Genomic DNA, 13,854 nt, shown 5'->3' with positions numbered 1-13,854 from the left:
TACTTTGCCAATTTTATAATTTTAAGGTCACCTTTGGCTTGCTTTTGAAACTTGGTGCTGAGACTAATTATTGTAATTTTTTCCCTTTTTTATCCCGCTTTAAATAACTCTACGCAGTCAAAGACATTTTATGTATGGTAAATATAAACCCGTCTCTGACAGGATAAGATGCAGATTACATGAAACGAAACACATGGGCAAGTCTAGATCTAGATCTAGAATCTAGATGTAAATAAAACTGGCAAGGGCAATCTAGCAATCAAGCCAGCCGCAGGAAGTATGGCATGGGTCTGTTTACTGTTTACATCGTGATGTGCCTGTGCTAAAGGTTCAATTATTCAGTCAATTCAGTGTTACTGTAGTACATGATATAATAAATATAATATCTTCCTTTGTATTATCTCGGTTCATTCTGCGGGAAACCGAAAGTGACAGCATGCCGAAAGTTAGCAAGAGATGTAGTTCTGGTCAAGACAAACAAAACAGAGACAGGCCTGTTCATCCTTACAGCAGGAAAGCTCTAAAAATATCCAAGCAAATTGTACATGACAAGAAAGTAGAGTCTTCGAAGTCGGCAACGTCAGTGAAATTGGAACATTTGGCGGAGAAATTGCGGTGGTTTCAGGTTTGTCCGTGCAGAAACCTTTGCATCCCCGGCGCTTTTTCGGTAGTTCCCACCCCCCTTATTTGATTGAGCCTGACCTAGATCTATATACGTTTGATTCGCGGCAAGCTAAGATATCATTATCAAACCTAACAACTGCAAAACATTAAATTGTGGTAATGCCCCCCTGAAACCCCCCACCATGTTTTTATTAGGTCAGGGGCTTAAAAAAAAACCCAAATTACACTTTTCTCAGATTTGCCTCCAACCCCCACCCTCACCAATTTAATATTAGTACTTTTTCCGATCTTCAACTTCCTCCTCCATTATTATTTTAAAGATACCTGTACTATAAGTGGCTTTTTTTTACCAGCTTGTTAAAAAAAAAAATCATTTCAGTTAATACAATTACAATTTAATCAAATCATATGAACTAGAAAGAACACATATGTGGAAGACATAATTGAGACTCTTGTCAATGCAATAGGTACGTGCCTCACAAATAAAAGACATCAAGACATTAAAAGATCAACAAAACAGTTGCAAAGTTACAAAGAAACATTAAGAAATTAGATATCCACCTACAGAATTTTCATCATAATTTCAAAAGTATTTGTAACCCCCCCCCCCCCCCCCCCCCCCCAACAAAAACAACAACAACGGGGATCTGCAGTGATCATGCAGGTCTGGGTCTTGTTACTGGGATTTATCCACTTTTTCTTTTACCTTTTCTTCCCAGTCATGAGCAAAACGTTCATCTCACAGAAGTGTCATACATGTATTTGGTTAACCTCCCCACCCAATCTTACACTTTTCTTACAGAAACCAAAGACACCCTTTCCCCTCTGAGGTGTAAGTTTATATTTTGAACAACCCCTATAGGCCTAGATCTAATACATTGAGGCATGTCGCGTACATGAGAGGCGGACGTAGGGTCGCTTTTCGATGATCGCCGTAAAAATAGCCTGGGACTCACTGGGAGGCTATCTTTACGGCTCGCCGTAAAAATAGCCACTGCGTATTATTATTAGCCTAGGCCACCTCTATTCTCACCCCGGGTGAGAATAGCGCAGGCGAGTCTTTTGGCTATTCTCACCCGGTGTGCGTTCACCGTTATAGCCTAGATCTAGGCCAACCAATTTTGCGTTCACCCTAAACCACAGAATTCTACACTTTGATAACAGAAAAATTGTAGAATTCTGTGCCGTGAACAAACGTTCCATTACTACTGTTAGCTTACTAAAAGCGTACAATTTTGTCTGTGGGCAGTGGAGAGAGAGAGAGGAGTAGCGCGAGAACTTCCGGGCAAAACAAAATGGCAGCCCGCGTAGTTCGGCTCCATTCAAAAAGTTAAATAGTTGTAGCATCTTTGTAGACGACCAAATTAATTTACTTTTGTGTTTTAACATCATTTTTTAAACTTTGTTTTGGTCAATTTGATCGTCCACACCGATAGACAGTATTCAGAAAGAGAGAGAAGAGGGGAGGAGTAGATCTTGCGAGAACTTCCGGGCAAAACGAAATGGCGACCCCCGTAGTTCGGCTCGATTCGAAAAGTGAAATAGCCATAGCATCTTTGTAGTCGATAAAATTAGCTTACTTTTGTGCTATAATGTAATCTTTCCTTTGCCTTTATCCATTTGATCATCTACATCGATAGAAAGTATTCCGAAATTAGGAAAAACAGGTCTTGTTTCACACCGGGTGAGAATAGCCTACGGTGGCAAGTCTCACCCGGGGTGAGAGGTCGATCGTATTTCTATTCTCACTCCGGGTGAGAATAGCCACTTCCATTAGCCTACATATACTAATCAGTACTGTTAATCTTACTTTAGACTGAGACTAGGCCTAGCATGATATACTGTGGTTTTAGATTTAGGCCGGCTCTATTTCTCCGAACGGTTTCTGTTCTCGAGATTTGTTGATAATAGCGAATGGAGTGGCCCATGTGTGTGAGTGTGCGTGTGTGTCTGTATGTGTGCAAGGTGTGAACCGGGGGAGGGGGGGGGGACGTAGGGGAATTTTTTTTTAGAAGTGGCTAGCTGTACTTTAGGCTGCCACTTTCCCGCTAAATAGCGGAAACTCCGCTACATCTAGCTTTTCCCGCTACTTTCCTCCTTCCTCCGCTGGACCGCTCTCGATCGCAAATTGCGATACTTTTTTACACGCGGAAAACACCGAACCGGGAGCGAGACGAAAACGCAGCTTGCGCATGTCCACCCGTAGCTTTCTGCTTTCGTTCTTCTAGGCCTAGCAACACAGTGTCGATCGGGCATCGGGACGTTAGTGCGCCAAGTTGTCATTGAAAACGGCGGAAATTCGAGAGAAATTGATGCAAAAATAAAAGGAGCTGGAATGAGAAAGAAGCAGCCGGTGTGCGACATGAAAAGTTCGTGAGAAAATTGAACAAGCCGCTTGCTGCACTTTGCGTTTGGTGCGAAAGAAATCGCGGCCCGCGGCACTCCTGTACAATTGCTGTCCCGTTTGTTTACATGACGACTATTGTGGCTGTTGAAGTGAATCTAGATCTAGATAATCTATCTCTAGATATAATCTAGATTTACACATATTTAGATATATGGCTGATGGAAGTGGCTGGTAATATGAGAACCGCCGCGCTTCCCGCCACTGGTCACTTCGCTACGCAACCGTGTTACTGGTCGGACGCGATTTTTACTTCTCTTGAACTACGTGAATTAACCACTTATTATCGCTATTGTGTTCAATGATATTGTGGTGATTTTCTATTTGTACAGGATTTATCCACATTGAAGAACAGGTTTGGCAAGTATTGTAATATTGTCCACATCCTTTAATTTACTAGAAGTATTGTTTACTTATAGGCCGTTTTTTGCCATATAAATAAATTATAAACGCTCTCGGAGCTCCCCACTCAACAACCCTCGGGATACATCATATTGCAAGCGCAACGCGCCAACCCTCGGGGTAATAACAGCAAAAACAGCCATCGTGGCAAGACTATTGCCCGCTTAACTTGGGTCTAGCCCTCCGGGCTTGCTGAAAACGGAGGATCTCGAAGAGGTCATCCCGTCAGCAGATTCTTCCACTCAGTACTCAGATTGTGGGGTAGATAAATATATATATTGATTGACCCTCGGGGATTAACAGATTAAATTGATGCTGTTGAGAGCCCTCCGGGCACATTTCACTTTAAAAGATACCCTCGGGGAATAAAAAGAATAAAACAAATCTGTAGAGAGCCCCCCGGGACATATTTCACTTTTAAAAATACCCTCGGGGAATAAAAAGGATACAACACAACTATTGACAGCCCTCTGGGCATTTTTCACTTAAAAATACCCTCGGGGGAAAAATTTTATTTATATTTTAGATTCGTTTGACCCACAAATCAGACATGAGTGGTAGCGACAGAGTGTCGGGGGAAAACGACACACTATCCGTGCATGCTCCTTCCGATGGAGACACACGGGATCCCGATGTGGCACAAGCTCTCCGCGACAACAAAGTCACGATGGAGAGGATTTTGAAGAGTCTTGAGGCCTTTAATGACAGAGGAATGAAACAAAAATGGTCGCCGTCCTCTTCTTCTTCTTCATCCTCGTCATCACCATCATCGGATTCATCCCGCCAAAACTCGCGTTCTCCTTCCCCGCAACCAAACCCACCCAAACGAAAAGGAAAAGGGTTAAAACAAGTCAAGGTGCCTAGAAAGAGCGAACGAGACCGCTCCCCTTCCTCTGACTCGACCACCGCTACGCTGGAGGCGAGATTGTTATCTCGTCACGGGGACCTTAGGAAGCCGTCGCGGCAGTCTCCGACTCCCACGCAGACCCCGAGTGCCAGCAGCTCGAATCAACGGGAAAGTGAGGAAATCCGAAACTCGATATTTAATGTAGCTGGTCAAGAATTTGAAGAGGACGAAGATACATCCGGTCCGGTCAGTGAAGAGTTAGCGGAATTTATCCATAAAATTTTTTCTAAGACAGGAAAAGGGGAAAAGCTGAGAGAAAAGGCCAAGCTTTACAGCCGGCCGGATAATTGCCCTGGCCTTGGCACTCCTCTCACTAACCCAGAAATATGGGCTGTGTTAAAAGGGTCAGCCAAACGAATTGACACAAAACTGACCGCCATTCAGAATCTTGTTGGGAAGAGCGCAGTTGCTGTTGCGCAATGTGCTGATGAACTAGCGAAGTCGGACCCTGCTCTGACAAAACGCCTTATCGATGCGTTGGCTCTGTTGGGACACGCGCATAAGTGTCTGACCCTACAAAGAAAGGACAGGCAAAAATATGCACTGCCATCGGACATCAGAGCGATTTGTGATCCCTCGGTGGAAGAGAACGCAGAGACCTCAAAGTTTTTGTACGGCGATGATGTGAAAAAGGCCTTGAAAGAGGCAAAAGAGAGCAAGCGCTTAACTTCCAGTCTGAAGGCTGACTACACGCCATACAGCTTCAAGCGCAGATCCGCAAATAATTTTAACAAACCTGGGAGGCCTTTTTTAGACCACAGAGGCTACAGCCAATTCCCGAAGTGGAAGAGTCAAGGGCCAGCACACAAGCGGGGCCACAACTCCCAGTACAGGAGAAGAAAACAACTGCCTCCTCAGTAAAAGTAAGAGAAGCTCTATTAACAGAGTTTGACTTAGACACACTCTGCCATACACCAGAAATATTTGAAGCAGGGCAGCTAGCACATTGTTCAAATGAGTGGTTAGAAATTACATCTGATTTGGAAATCCTTAAGATGATAAAAGGCACCTACATCGTATTTGAGGACATCGTTCCTACAAAATCAGGCAAAGACTCGGTCTACGCCATAGACAAAGGAGACATAAATGCTATTGATCAGGAAATTGAAAAGCTGTTGTCTCAGAAAGTGATTGTTAAATCAAATTATGAAGTGGGAGAATTTATCTCAGAAATATTCACTAGAAAGAAACAGGACAATTCTATAAGATTGATCCTAAATCTAAAAAATCTAAACAAAAATGTCCACTACGAAAAGTTCAAAATGGAAACTTTTAAGGCTGCCCTCGCTTTAATTACTCCATTCTGTTGGATGGCAAGTGTAGATATGGCCTCTGCCTACTACCATGTTCCCATTGCAGAATCGCACTGGAAATTCCTAAAATTCATATGGAAGGGCCAAAGATATACCTTCACATGCTACCCTAATGGGTTGAGTCAAGCACCCAGAAACTTCACAAAAATAATGAAACCGTTGTATGCATACCTTCATGGGTTAGGACATATCAGCACAGGATACCTTGACGATTCCTTTTTAATTGGTACAACGAAAGAAGAATGCCTGAAGAACGTCTTAGATACGGTTCATCTATTGGATTCACTGGGGTTTACGATACACAGAGAAAAGTCAATGTTACAACCTACACAAAGAATCAAATACTTAGGATTCGTTGTTGATTCTGGGTCAATGAGTGTGTCACTGACACAGGAAAGACAAGAAAAGATCAAATATATGTGTGGAAAAGTGATGGGGCAGAAAAAGAACAAAATAAGAGAAATAGCAGCTCTGATTGGAACTTTGATTTCCACTTTTCCCGCCATGGAACATGTACCTCTTTACTATAGAAACTTAGAAGAAGATAAGAAAAAGGCACTGAAAATACATAGAGGTCAGTGGGATCAAGAGATGCGTCTCAGTCAGGCATCGAAAACAGAAATTAATTGGTGGAACTCCCATATTGATAATGCCACGTCCCCTATATCCCATGGTGACCCGCAACTGATCATAACAAGTGATGCCAGTCTCAAAGGTTGGGGTGCATTCTGCAATGGTGTCAAAACAGGTGGTGCGTGGACCGCTCAGGAATTGAATTTTTACCATATAAATGAATTAGAATTGCTTGGGGCCTTTTTTGCATTAAAAACATTCACTAAGGGTGCAGAATATATTCATGTCAGACTGTTTCTTGACAACACTTCTGCTGTTTCATGTATAAACAAGATGGGCTCTTGCAAGTCAGAAAAACTGAACAGTATTGCTCAAGAGCTTTGGATGTGGGGCATTTATAAGCATATCTGGTTAAGTGCAGCCCACATTTCTGGAAAACAAAATATAGTTGCTGACTCCGAGAGTCGAAATGTCAATGTTGACACTGAATGGATGCTTAACAAAGCATTATTAAGAGATTCACTCAAAATCTTGCACTCTGTGCCACAAATTGATCTATTTGCATCAAGGATAAACTTCCAGCTGAAACCATACGTGTCATATAAACCAGATCCTGATGCTTTTGCCATAGATGCATTTAGCATAAACTGGGGAAAGAAATGTTTTCTAGCTTTTCCGCCATTTTCTCTGATTACCAGGGTTCTCAACAAGATAATGGCAGACAAAGCGACGGGCATTCTCATAGCTCCATACTGGCCCACGCAGACGTTTTACCCTGTGCTGATGAGGATGTTGATCAAGAACCCTGTCATCCTGTCTGCTCGGCAGAATCTCCTACATCTTCCGAGCGATCCTTACAGAGTACATCCCTTACACAAGAGACTGAGGTTATTGGTATGCAAAGTGTCCGGAATGCCTACAAAAGCAGAGGCCTTTCTGAATCAGCAACCAAGCTCCTTATGGCATCTTGGAGATCAGAAACTAAAAAGACGTATGAACAATATATTGTTCAGTGGCAAAGGTTCGCTTGTAAGAACCATGTGGATCCGGTTTCACCGCCTGTGAACGTTGCCATAAATTTTTTAGCCAGGCAATACGACCAGGGTTTATCCTATTCCTCTTTGTGTATAGCTCGCTCTGCTTTATCCTGCTGCTTGAATACTCATGATCATACCACATTTGGTAATCTTCCTACTGTCAAACGATTTATGAATGGAGTGTTTAGAGAAAGGCCTAGTTTGCCTAGATCCTCAAAACATATTACTTGGGACCCCAAACAAGTCCTTAATGTCCTGGAAACATGGGTTCCAAATGATTCTCTTTCCCTTTTAAAAGGAACTTACTTATAAACTGGTAATGCTATTAGCTTTACTTACAGGACAGAGATGTCAAACAATTCACAAACTCAGCACTCACAATATGAAAATGACAGACGAGAAATGTATATTTATTATGGATACCTTGTTAAAACACTCCAGAAAAGGGAATCATTTACAGCCGATCGAATTAGCTCATTTCCCTCAAAATAAAAACATTTGTATCATAGAAGTCCTGAAAGAATACCTTTCAAGAACTAGAGAGCACCGTGTACAGCATCAAACAACACAGCTGCTGTTGAGTTTTCAGAGCCCATTTAAGCCAGTCAGTAGAGACACCATTGCAAGGTGGATAAAAGCAATATTAGAGCCATCAGGCATTGACATTTCTGTTTACACTGCTCACAGCACTCGGGCTGCTAGCACGTCTGCAGCCTCACGATGTGGACTGCCAGTGTATGACATAATGAAGGCAGCTGGATGGTCCCAAGAGGACACATTTGCTAAGTTTTACAAGAAGCTAACTACCTGTAATTTTGGACAAGCATTGTTAAGTGCTTATTGGAAAGCTAAATAAATGTGCTGAACCAAACTGAAAAAGATATCTTTGTTCTGCGTCCTTTGCTCATAGTCACAGCTCTAAAGTCTCATATTACCAGGACTTCCTGACGTCATAGGAGGTGAAATTAAAGAAATAAGCGAGGCTTACCTTGGAAGGTGAAGCTTGTTTCTGATTTTACCGACTATGTCGTCAGGAACGGAGTGGTAAGATGCCCTCCCTTTATATATTATTATACATACATGTTTCACATGAATAAATTAAACCCTCCCTAAAGTGTATAGATTCTATCTGTATCTGAAATGTTCCTGTGCCTATGAGCGATCTAAAGTGTGACCAGTGGCGGGAAGCGCGGCGGTTCTCATCTTACCACTCCGTTCCTGACGACATAGTCGGTAAAATCAGAAACAAGCTTCACCTTCCAAGGTAAGCCTCGCTTATTTCTTTAATTCTCACCCGGAGTGAGAATAAAAATACGATCTACCTCTCACCCCGGGTGAGACTTGCCAGCATAGGCTATTCTCACCCGGTGTGAAACAAGACCTGTTTTTCCTCATGTTGGAATACTGTCTATCTGTGTGGATGATCAAATTGATAAAAGCCAAGAAAAAATTACGTTATAGCACAAAAGTAAGCTAATTTGATCGTCTTTAAAGATGCTTTGGCTATTTCACTTTTCGAATCGAGCCGAACTATGCGGGTCGCCATTTTGTTTTGCCCGGAAGTTCTCGCAAGATCTACTCCTCCCCTCTCTCTCTGTGTGTGTCTCTTTCTGAATACTGTCTATCGGTGTGGACGATCAAATTGACCAAAAAAGTTTAAAAATGATGTTAAAATACAAAATTATAACTAAATTAATTTGGTTGTCTACAAAGATGCTACGGCTATTTAACTTTCCGAATCGAGCCGAACTACGCGGGTCGCCATTTTGTTTTGCCCGGAAGTTCTCGCGCTACTCCTCTCTCTCTCTCTCCACTGCCCACAGACAAAATTGCATGCTTTTAGGCTAACACTAACAGTAGTAATAGATCTAGATCTAGAACGTTTGTTCACAGCACAGAATTCTATAATAATTCTGTTATCACAGTGTAGAATTCTGTGGTTCAGGGTGAACGCTTCACTGGTTGGCATAGGCTATAACGGTGAACGCCCAGCGGGTGAGAATAGCCAAAAGACTTGCCTGGGGTGAGAATAGAGATGGCCTTGATATATATCTAGATTCTAGATCTAGATCTAGATTAGAATTGATTAGATAGCCTAGGCTATAATTTTAATTCAGGTTAGGTCTACACACTACAGAGGGACTAGATCTAGAAAGATCTACTAAGTTAAGTGCAAACGGGACCGCAATTGTACAGGAGTGCTCAGTACAGCGGCAAAGGTGTTGCCTCCTTTATCCAATACTGCGCGCGCTGTACATCGATGTAAAGTTTAATTTAGTTTAAAGTGAAAGAAATCTTTTTATAAGACACCAGCTTGCAACAAACACTGGATTTTTAGTCACCAAGTCAAAATTGTGTCAAATTGATTCAAATGCTTGTTATTGTTAGTCTACTTAGTGCCTCTGTTGGGTTGTTTTTGTTTTTTTTCCTTCAAATACATTTAAATTCAGTTGCCTATGGTTAACAAATATGACAGTTTTCCCTTCCAAAACCATAGGCTAGATTTTCCAGTATATTGCCTCTGGATCTCACTGGTTTTACTCCGGCCTTCGGAGAGCGCGCGTCCGCTTTCGCATGAATTTCCTCCTTTTTTAAAAATTCCTGAGTGGCAGCTATGATTCCCCCAACACAAGCACACACCTTGTCACTGAACACACACATGCGCATACTTACACACAGGATCTTTGATATAATTTAATTTAATAAATTACCGTACTCATATAATTTACTTGCCACAACAGTAAAGTAAGTAACTCTAGGTCTAATCTGCTAGATCTTTTGGAAGTCCAACAGTAATATCGAAAACCATTATCACTGCTTCAGAAACAACGCACAGCATGTATGCAATGGTTGGATTGATTTTTTTGCATGTGTTGTCATTGTCAGATATTTCATAGATCTAGATCTAGTAATTTTGACAATAGTGATACCGGGTACTTAACGTAGAAATAAAAATACAATTTCAATAAAAGGCATTTATTTTAAAGGCCTACATAGTACCTCAATTTTTTTTTAACGTGGGCTTAGGTGTAGATCTAGATCTCTATTATATATATGACATCACTACGCAATAACCGTGTCCTTTTTTGCTTCCACTTTTCCCAAGACCGAAAGGTATGGTGCACCGCAAGACAATCAGTATTATTACAGTAAAACGTCTGTATATTATACTAGGCTAAAAATTTGAGTGCTAATTCTGCTTTGTGCAGTGAAATTATTTACCTGTGTTATTTTATTACCAAATGTGATATTCCTGTAAAATTAAAGATAAAAATCAATAATTCATACCTTATTACCTTTCACCATCATGTCGTGTTCTTTCTTGTCTTCCCTAGGATAACTTGGATGACAGGCATCTGTACACAAAGCAAGACATGATTGACCTTGTCACAGAGTACCGCAACCGATTCAGTGACGAGCTGGACCAGATAAGACTTGTCCAAAGTGTTGGGAACCGACAAGGACAGACAAGGCAACATGCTGCAAGAGAATCTTCAATCAAGATGACAATAGAAGATGAAACGCACCAGTTTGAAGGCTCTGGAATTGAAGTGCCTGATCTGATAAACAAGAAACATTTAGAAAGTTTCAAGAAGTGGGATGGCGAACCAAAGTATATTCAGAACTTGAAATTAAGGAAAATTTCTGCTAATGATGTGAAGAGATTAGAGGTCAGTGCCGGAGTTGTGTCAAACGAGGAGCTTGAAGAGATTAATGAGGCTTCTTGACCTGTCTTGTACTTGTACCAAATATTAAAAGTTGTTGTACATACCCTGTGCTTTCTGTGCTTTTTTTTCCACCCGTTATGATAACTCTTACACAAATTCACTTTTTTTAAAATGTACTGGTGTCTGTGGTGTAGCAATGATCAATGAGGTGCTTCACTGTTACACGCTAGTGACCTGAGTCCAATTCTGAGTGAAGGAGAATTTTTATCGAGTTGAGTACAGTGGAAACCTGATATACCAGGGGTCATGGGACCAGAGAAAAAGTTCTTTTATATCAGATACCTATTAAATCAGAAATGCAAGGAAAATAAGCATTTGTGGACTAATCCAGCTGTATTTATTCATGGGTAGTTTCCCTTGCCACAAGTACACCGCAGCCCTCTCTCGTGGCAGTGGCTTTTAGGGCTAGACTAGATCGAAGTCTGCTGCACACCGCAGCCCTCTCTCGTGGCAGTGGCTTAGGGCTAGATCGAAGTCTGCTGCACACCGCAGCCCTCTCTCGTTTCACACGCTGCGTGTGCTTGCAGTGGCGTGGGCTTGCTCCATCACTGCGTTACACACTCTCTCTCTCTTACTTTTTACACATTGTTAAGGAGCTTTTGTCCCTGCTATACTATATAACCGATTGGGCTCCGATGATGCCCTGTAATTGCAAATAACTTTTAATAGAGACAAAGTAGAAAAAAAACGGGATTTAAAAATCCCTGATTACCGGGCCTGTTATTATATGGTTTCCATTGTATCCCTGTCTTTCAGCTTGGACTTGGATGTTGTGTCCCTCTTGACCCAGTTTGGCCATGTGACACGCAGGATCGGAAGCCCGCGTTTAGAAGGAAATGGAAACATTTTACATCATACCTGTACCATGAATGTTATGTTATTTATATTCAGAGTCAATTTGAAAGTAATGAAAGCTCTAAAATAGAACTGACTGATTTGATATATATTAGAAACACAACTCATAACAAACAGTCTTACACTTACAGTCTAAGGCATAGCGAAATCAGCGGGACACAGAAATCTTTATGAGTTTATGTTAATTTTGCTGTACTGAACATTGTAGGCCTACATGTACTAGTTTGAGACCTGAAAATCTGTTTGCTATTTATATATATAGTAATAGTACATGTAATATAGGTCTAGACCTAAATGCATGAGTGCATGCTAAACACTAAACCGTATGAATAATACGAATCTTCTGAAAGAAAGAAAGGAGCTGAATATTTTTAAAGAAAACATAGCTTCGTTGTACAGTGGAGTCCACTTATAACGAGTCCTGAAATAAAGAGAAGTCTGTTAAAAAGACATTATTCTAAAACTAAAAAAACCCCGTTTTTTTTTCTTTCTTTATCTTTGTAAATAAAATACTGCTATACAGCGCATTCAGATAAACGCGCGAGTCGGTTATAGTTATAGCGGAATATTGCTGCTGCTGTGCACATCGTATAGGCCATTTATACATGATGTAAAAAAACCTGGCCAGTTGTGAAACTTGTTGGTGATCAAGCGAAACAAAGAATGGGAGAGCCCATGTATGCCAAAGATGAAGGCTGGAGCGAATGAGTGGGGAGGGTGTAACACGCGCAGACAAGCCGTTGTGTAGCAGAACGCATCACGTGATAAGCCAGCCTAGTCTAGATTATCTAGGCCTACCATTACCATGCCCTTCACTTCTCCAATGCGGGAATGGAGAGGTCACAGTGCTGTGATGGATCATGGGCTATACGTTCTCTCTGACCGTCTAGATCTTGGGGCAAATGTGTGACGCGCGCAAGCAAACGCGGGAACGCAACACAGGGTGTGGTGGGGTGGGGGAAAACACAGCAGGCGAGTTAGCCTAGACTACTTTCGTTCTGATAGCCAACGCCAAGCTGTCAACATCGCTAATGCTAGAGAAAGAAACCTGATTCAATTTTTGATCAAGTAAGACCTAGAGGTCATGTTGAACAAAACCATCATCAGAGGAGATATTTATTATAACAAAAAGAAGTAAACAAAACACCAAACTCATAGATTAGGCCTACTTTATTACTCGATCCCTTACAATGAGAATCCTGCTATAACAGACATTTCGTACCGGTCCCATCCCTTTCGTTATAACAGGATTCCACTGTAATTAATTCTAGTACAGTACAGTCAAAGGGGCTGTTCAAATATAATCTTACACCTTTTTGGGGACTTTTGACCCCCCTCCCCCTCCTTCTTACACTTTTCTTACACAATATAAGTTATATTGTTCGCTTATAATACTAATAATATGACATTTATATTGCACAAATCCGTGTTACAATCATTGTTCCATGCACTTTACATAATATTCATGAAGAACATGCATACATGTATCATGTTCAGCGCAAGATTGCGCGTTTTAACGATCATATAATTGCGCGGCAATCTTAAGATTGCGCTGCTCATTTTAATGATCATATAATTCACTCCATATATTTATTCTTTTTTTACTCACATCAAGGAACATTCATCATGTATATTTTCAAAAGTGCAAAATATGAAAATGAAAATTAGATACATATGAAAATGAAGAGCTCACAAGAATGATACAATTATATACATGTAATTGTTAAAAAGCCCAGCGCAATCTTAAAATTGCCCCACAATCTTAAGAATTAAGATTGCCAGGCATTTAATTTATACGATCGTTAAAACGTGTAGCGCAATCTTAAGATCGGTAAATTGCGCGGAACACAAACACAGAATTTTAGATATCATACGTGTACATAAATAATATTTAAAAATTACAAAGTAGGCTACCTGGTAACAAGATGTTAGCTCAATTTCAGTGATTCAGTAAGCATAATTCGGAAGTTGTCACCAAAACAAGAGATGATGAGTGAACAAAGTACATGGA

General features: G+C 41.0%; 2 protein-coding genes across 2 annotated transcripts; both read left to right on the top strand.

The window, feature by feature from the left end:
- Positions 1–232: 232 nt before the first annotated feature.
- Positions 233–11,032, top strand: LOC101862709 (translation machinery-associated protein 16). Its single transcript, XM_005092929.3, has 2 exons — positions 233–625; positions 10,596–11,032. Exons 1-2 carry the CDS (start codon positions 437–439, stop codon positions 10,986–10,988), a joined length of 582 nt encoding a protein of 193 aa, XP_005092986.1. The 5' UTR covers positions 233–436; the 3' UTR covers positions 10,989–11,032.
- On the top strand, positions 3,121–8,131 carry LOC106011106. Its single transcript, XM_013079526.2, has one exon. The coding sequence runs from the start codon at positions 3,981–3,983 to the stop codon at positions 5,196–5,198; it is 1,218 nt and encodes a 405-aa protein (XP_012934980.1). The 5' UTR covers positions 3,121–3,980; the 3' UTR covers positions 5,199–8,131.
- Positions 11,033–13,854: the final 2,822 nt, after the last annotated feature.

Source organism: Aplysia californica, unplaced genomic scaffold (assembly GCF_000002075.1).
Source record: "Aplysia californica isolate F4 #8 unplaced genomic scaffold, AplCal3.0 scaffold00055, whole genome shotgun sequence".
Taxonomy (NCBI): domain Eukaryota; kingdom Metazoa; phylum Mollusca; class Gastropoda; order Aplysiida; family Aplysiidae; genus Aplysia; species Aplysia californica.
This window is presented reverse-complemented; position numbering and strand designations above follow the sequence as displayed.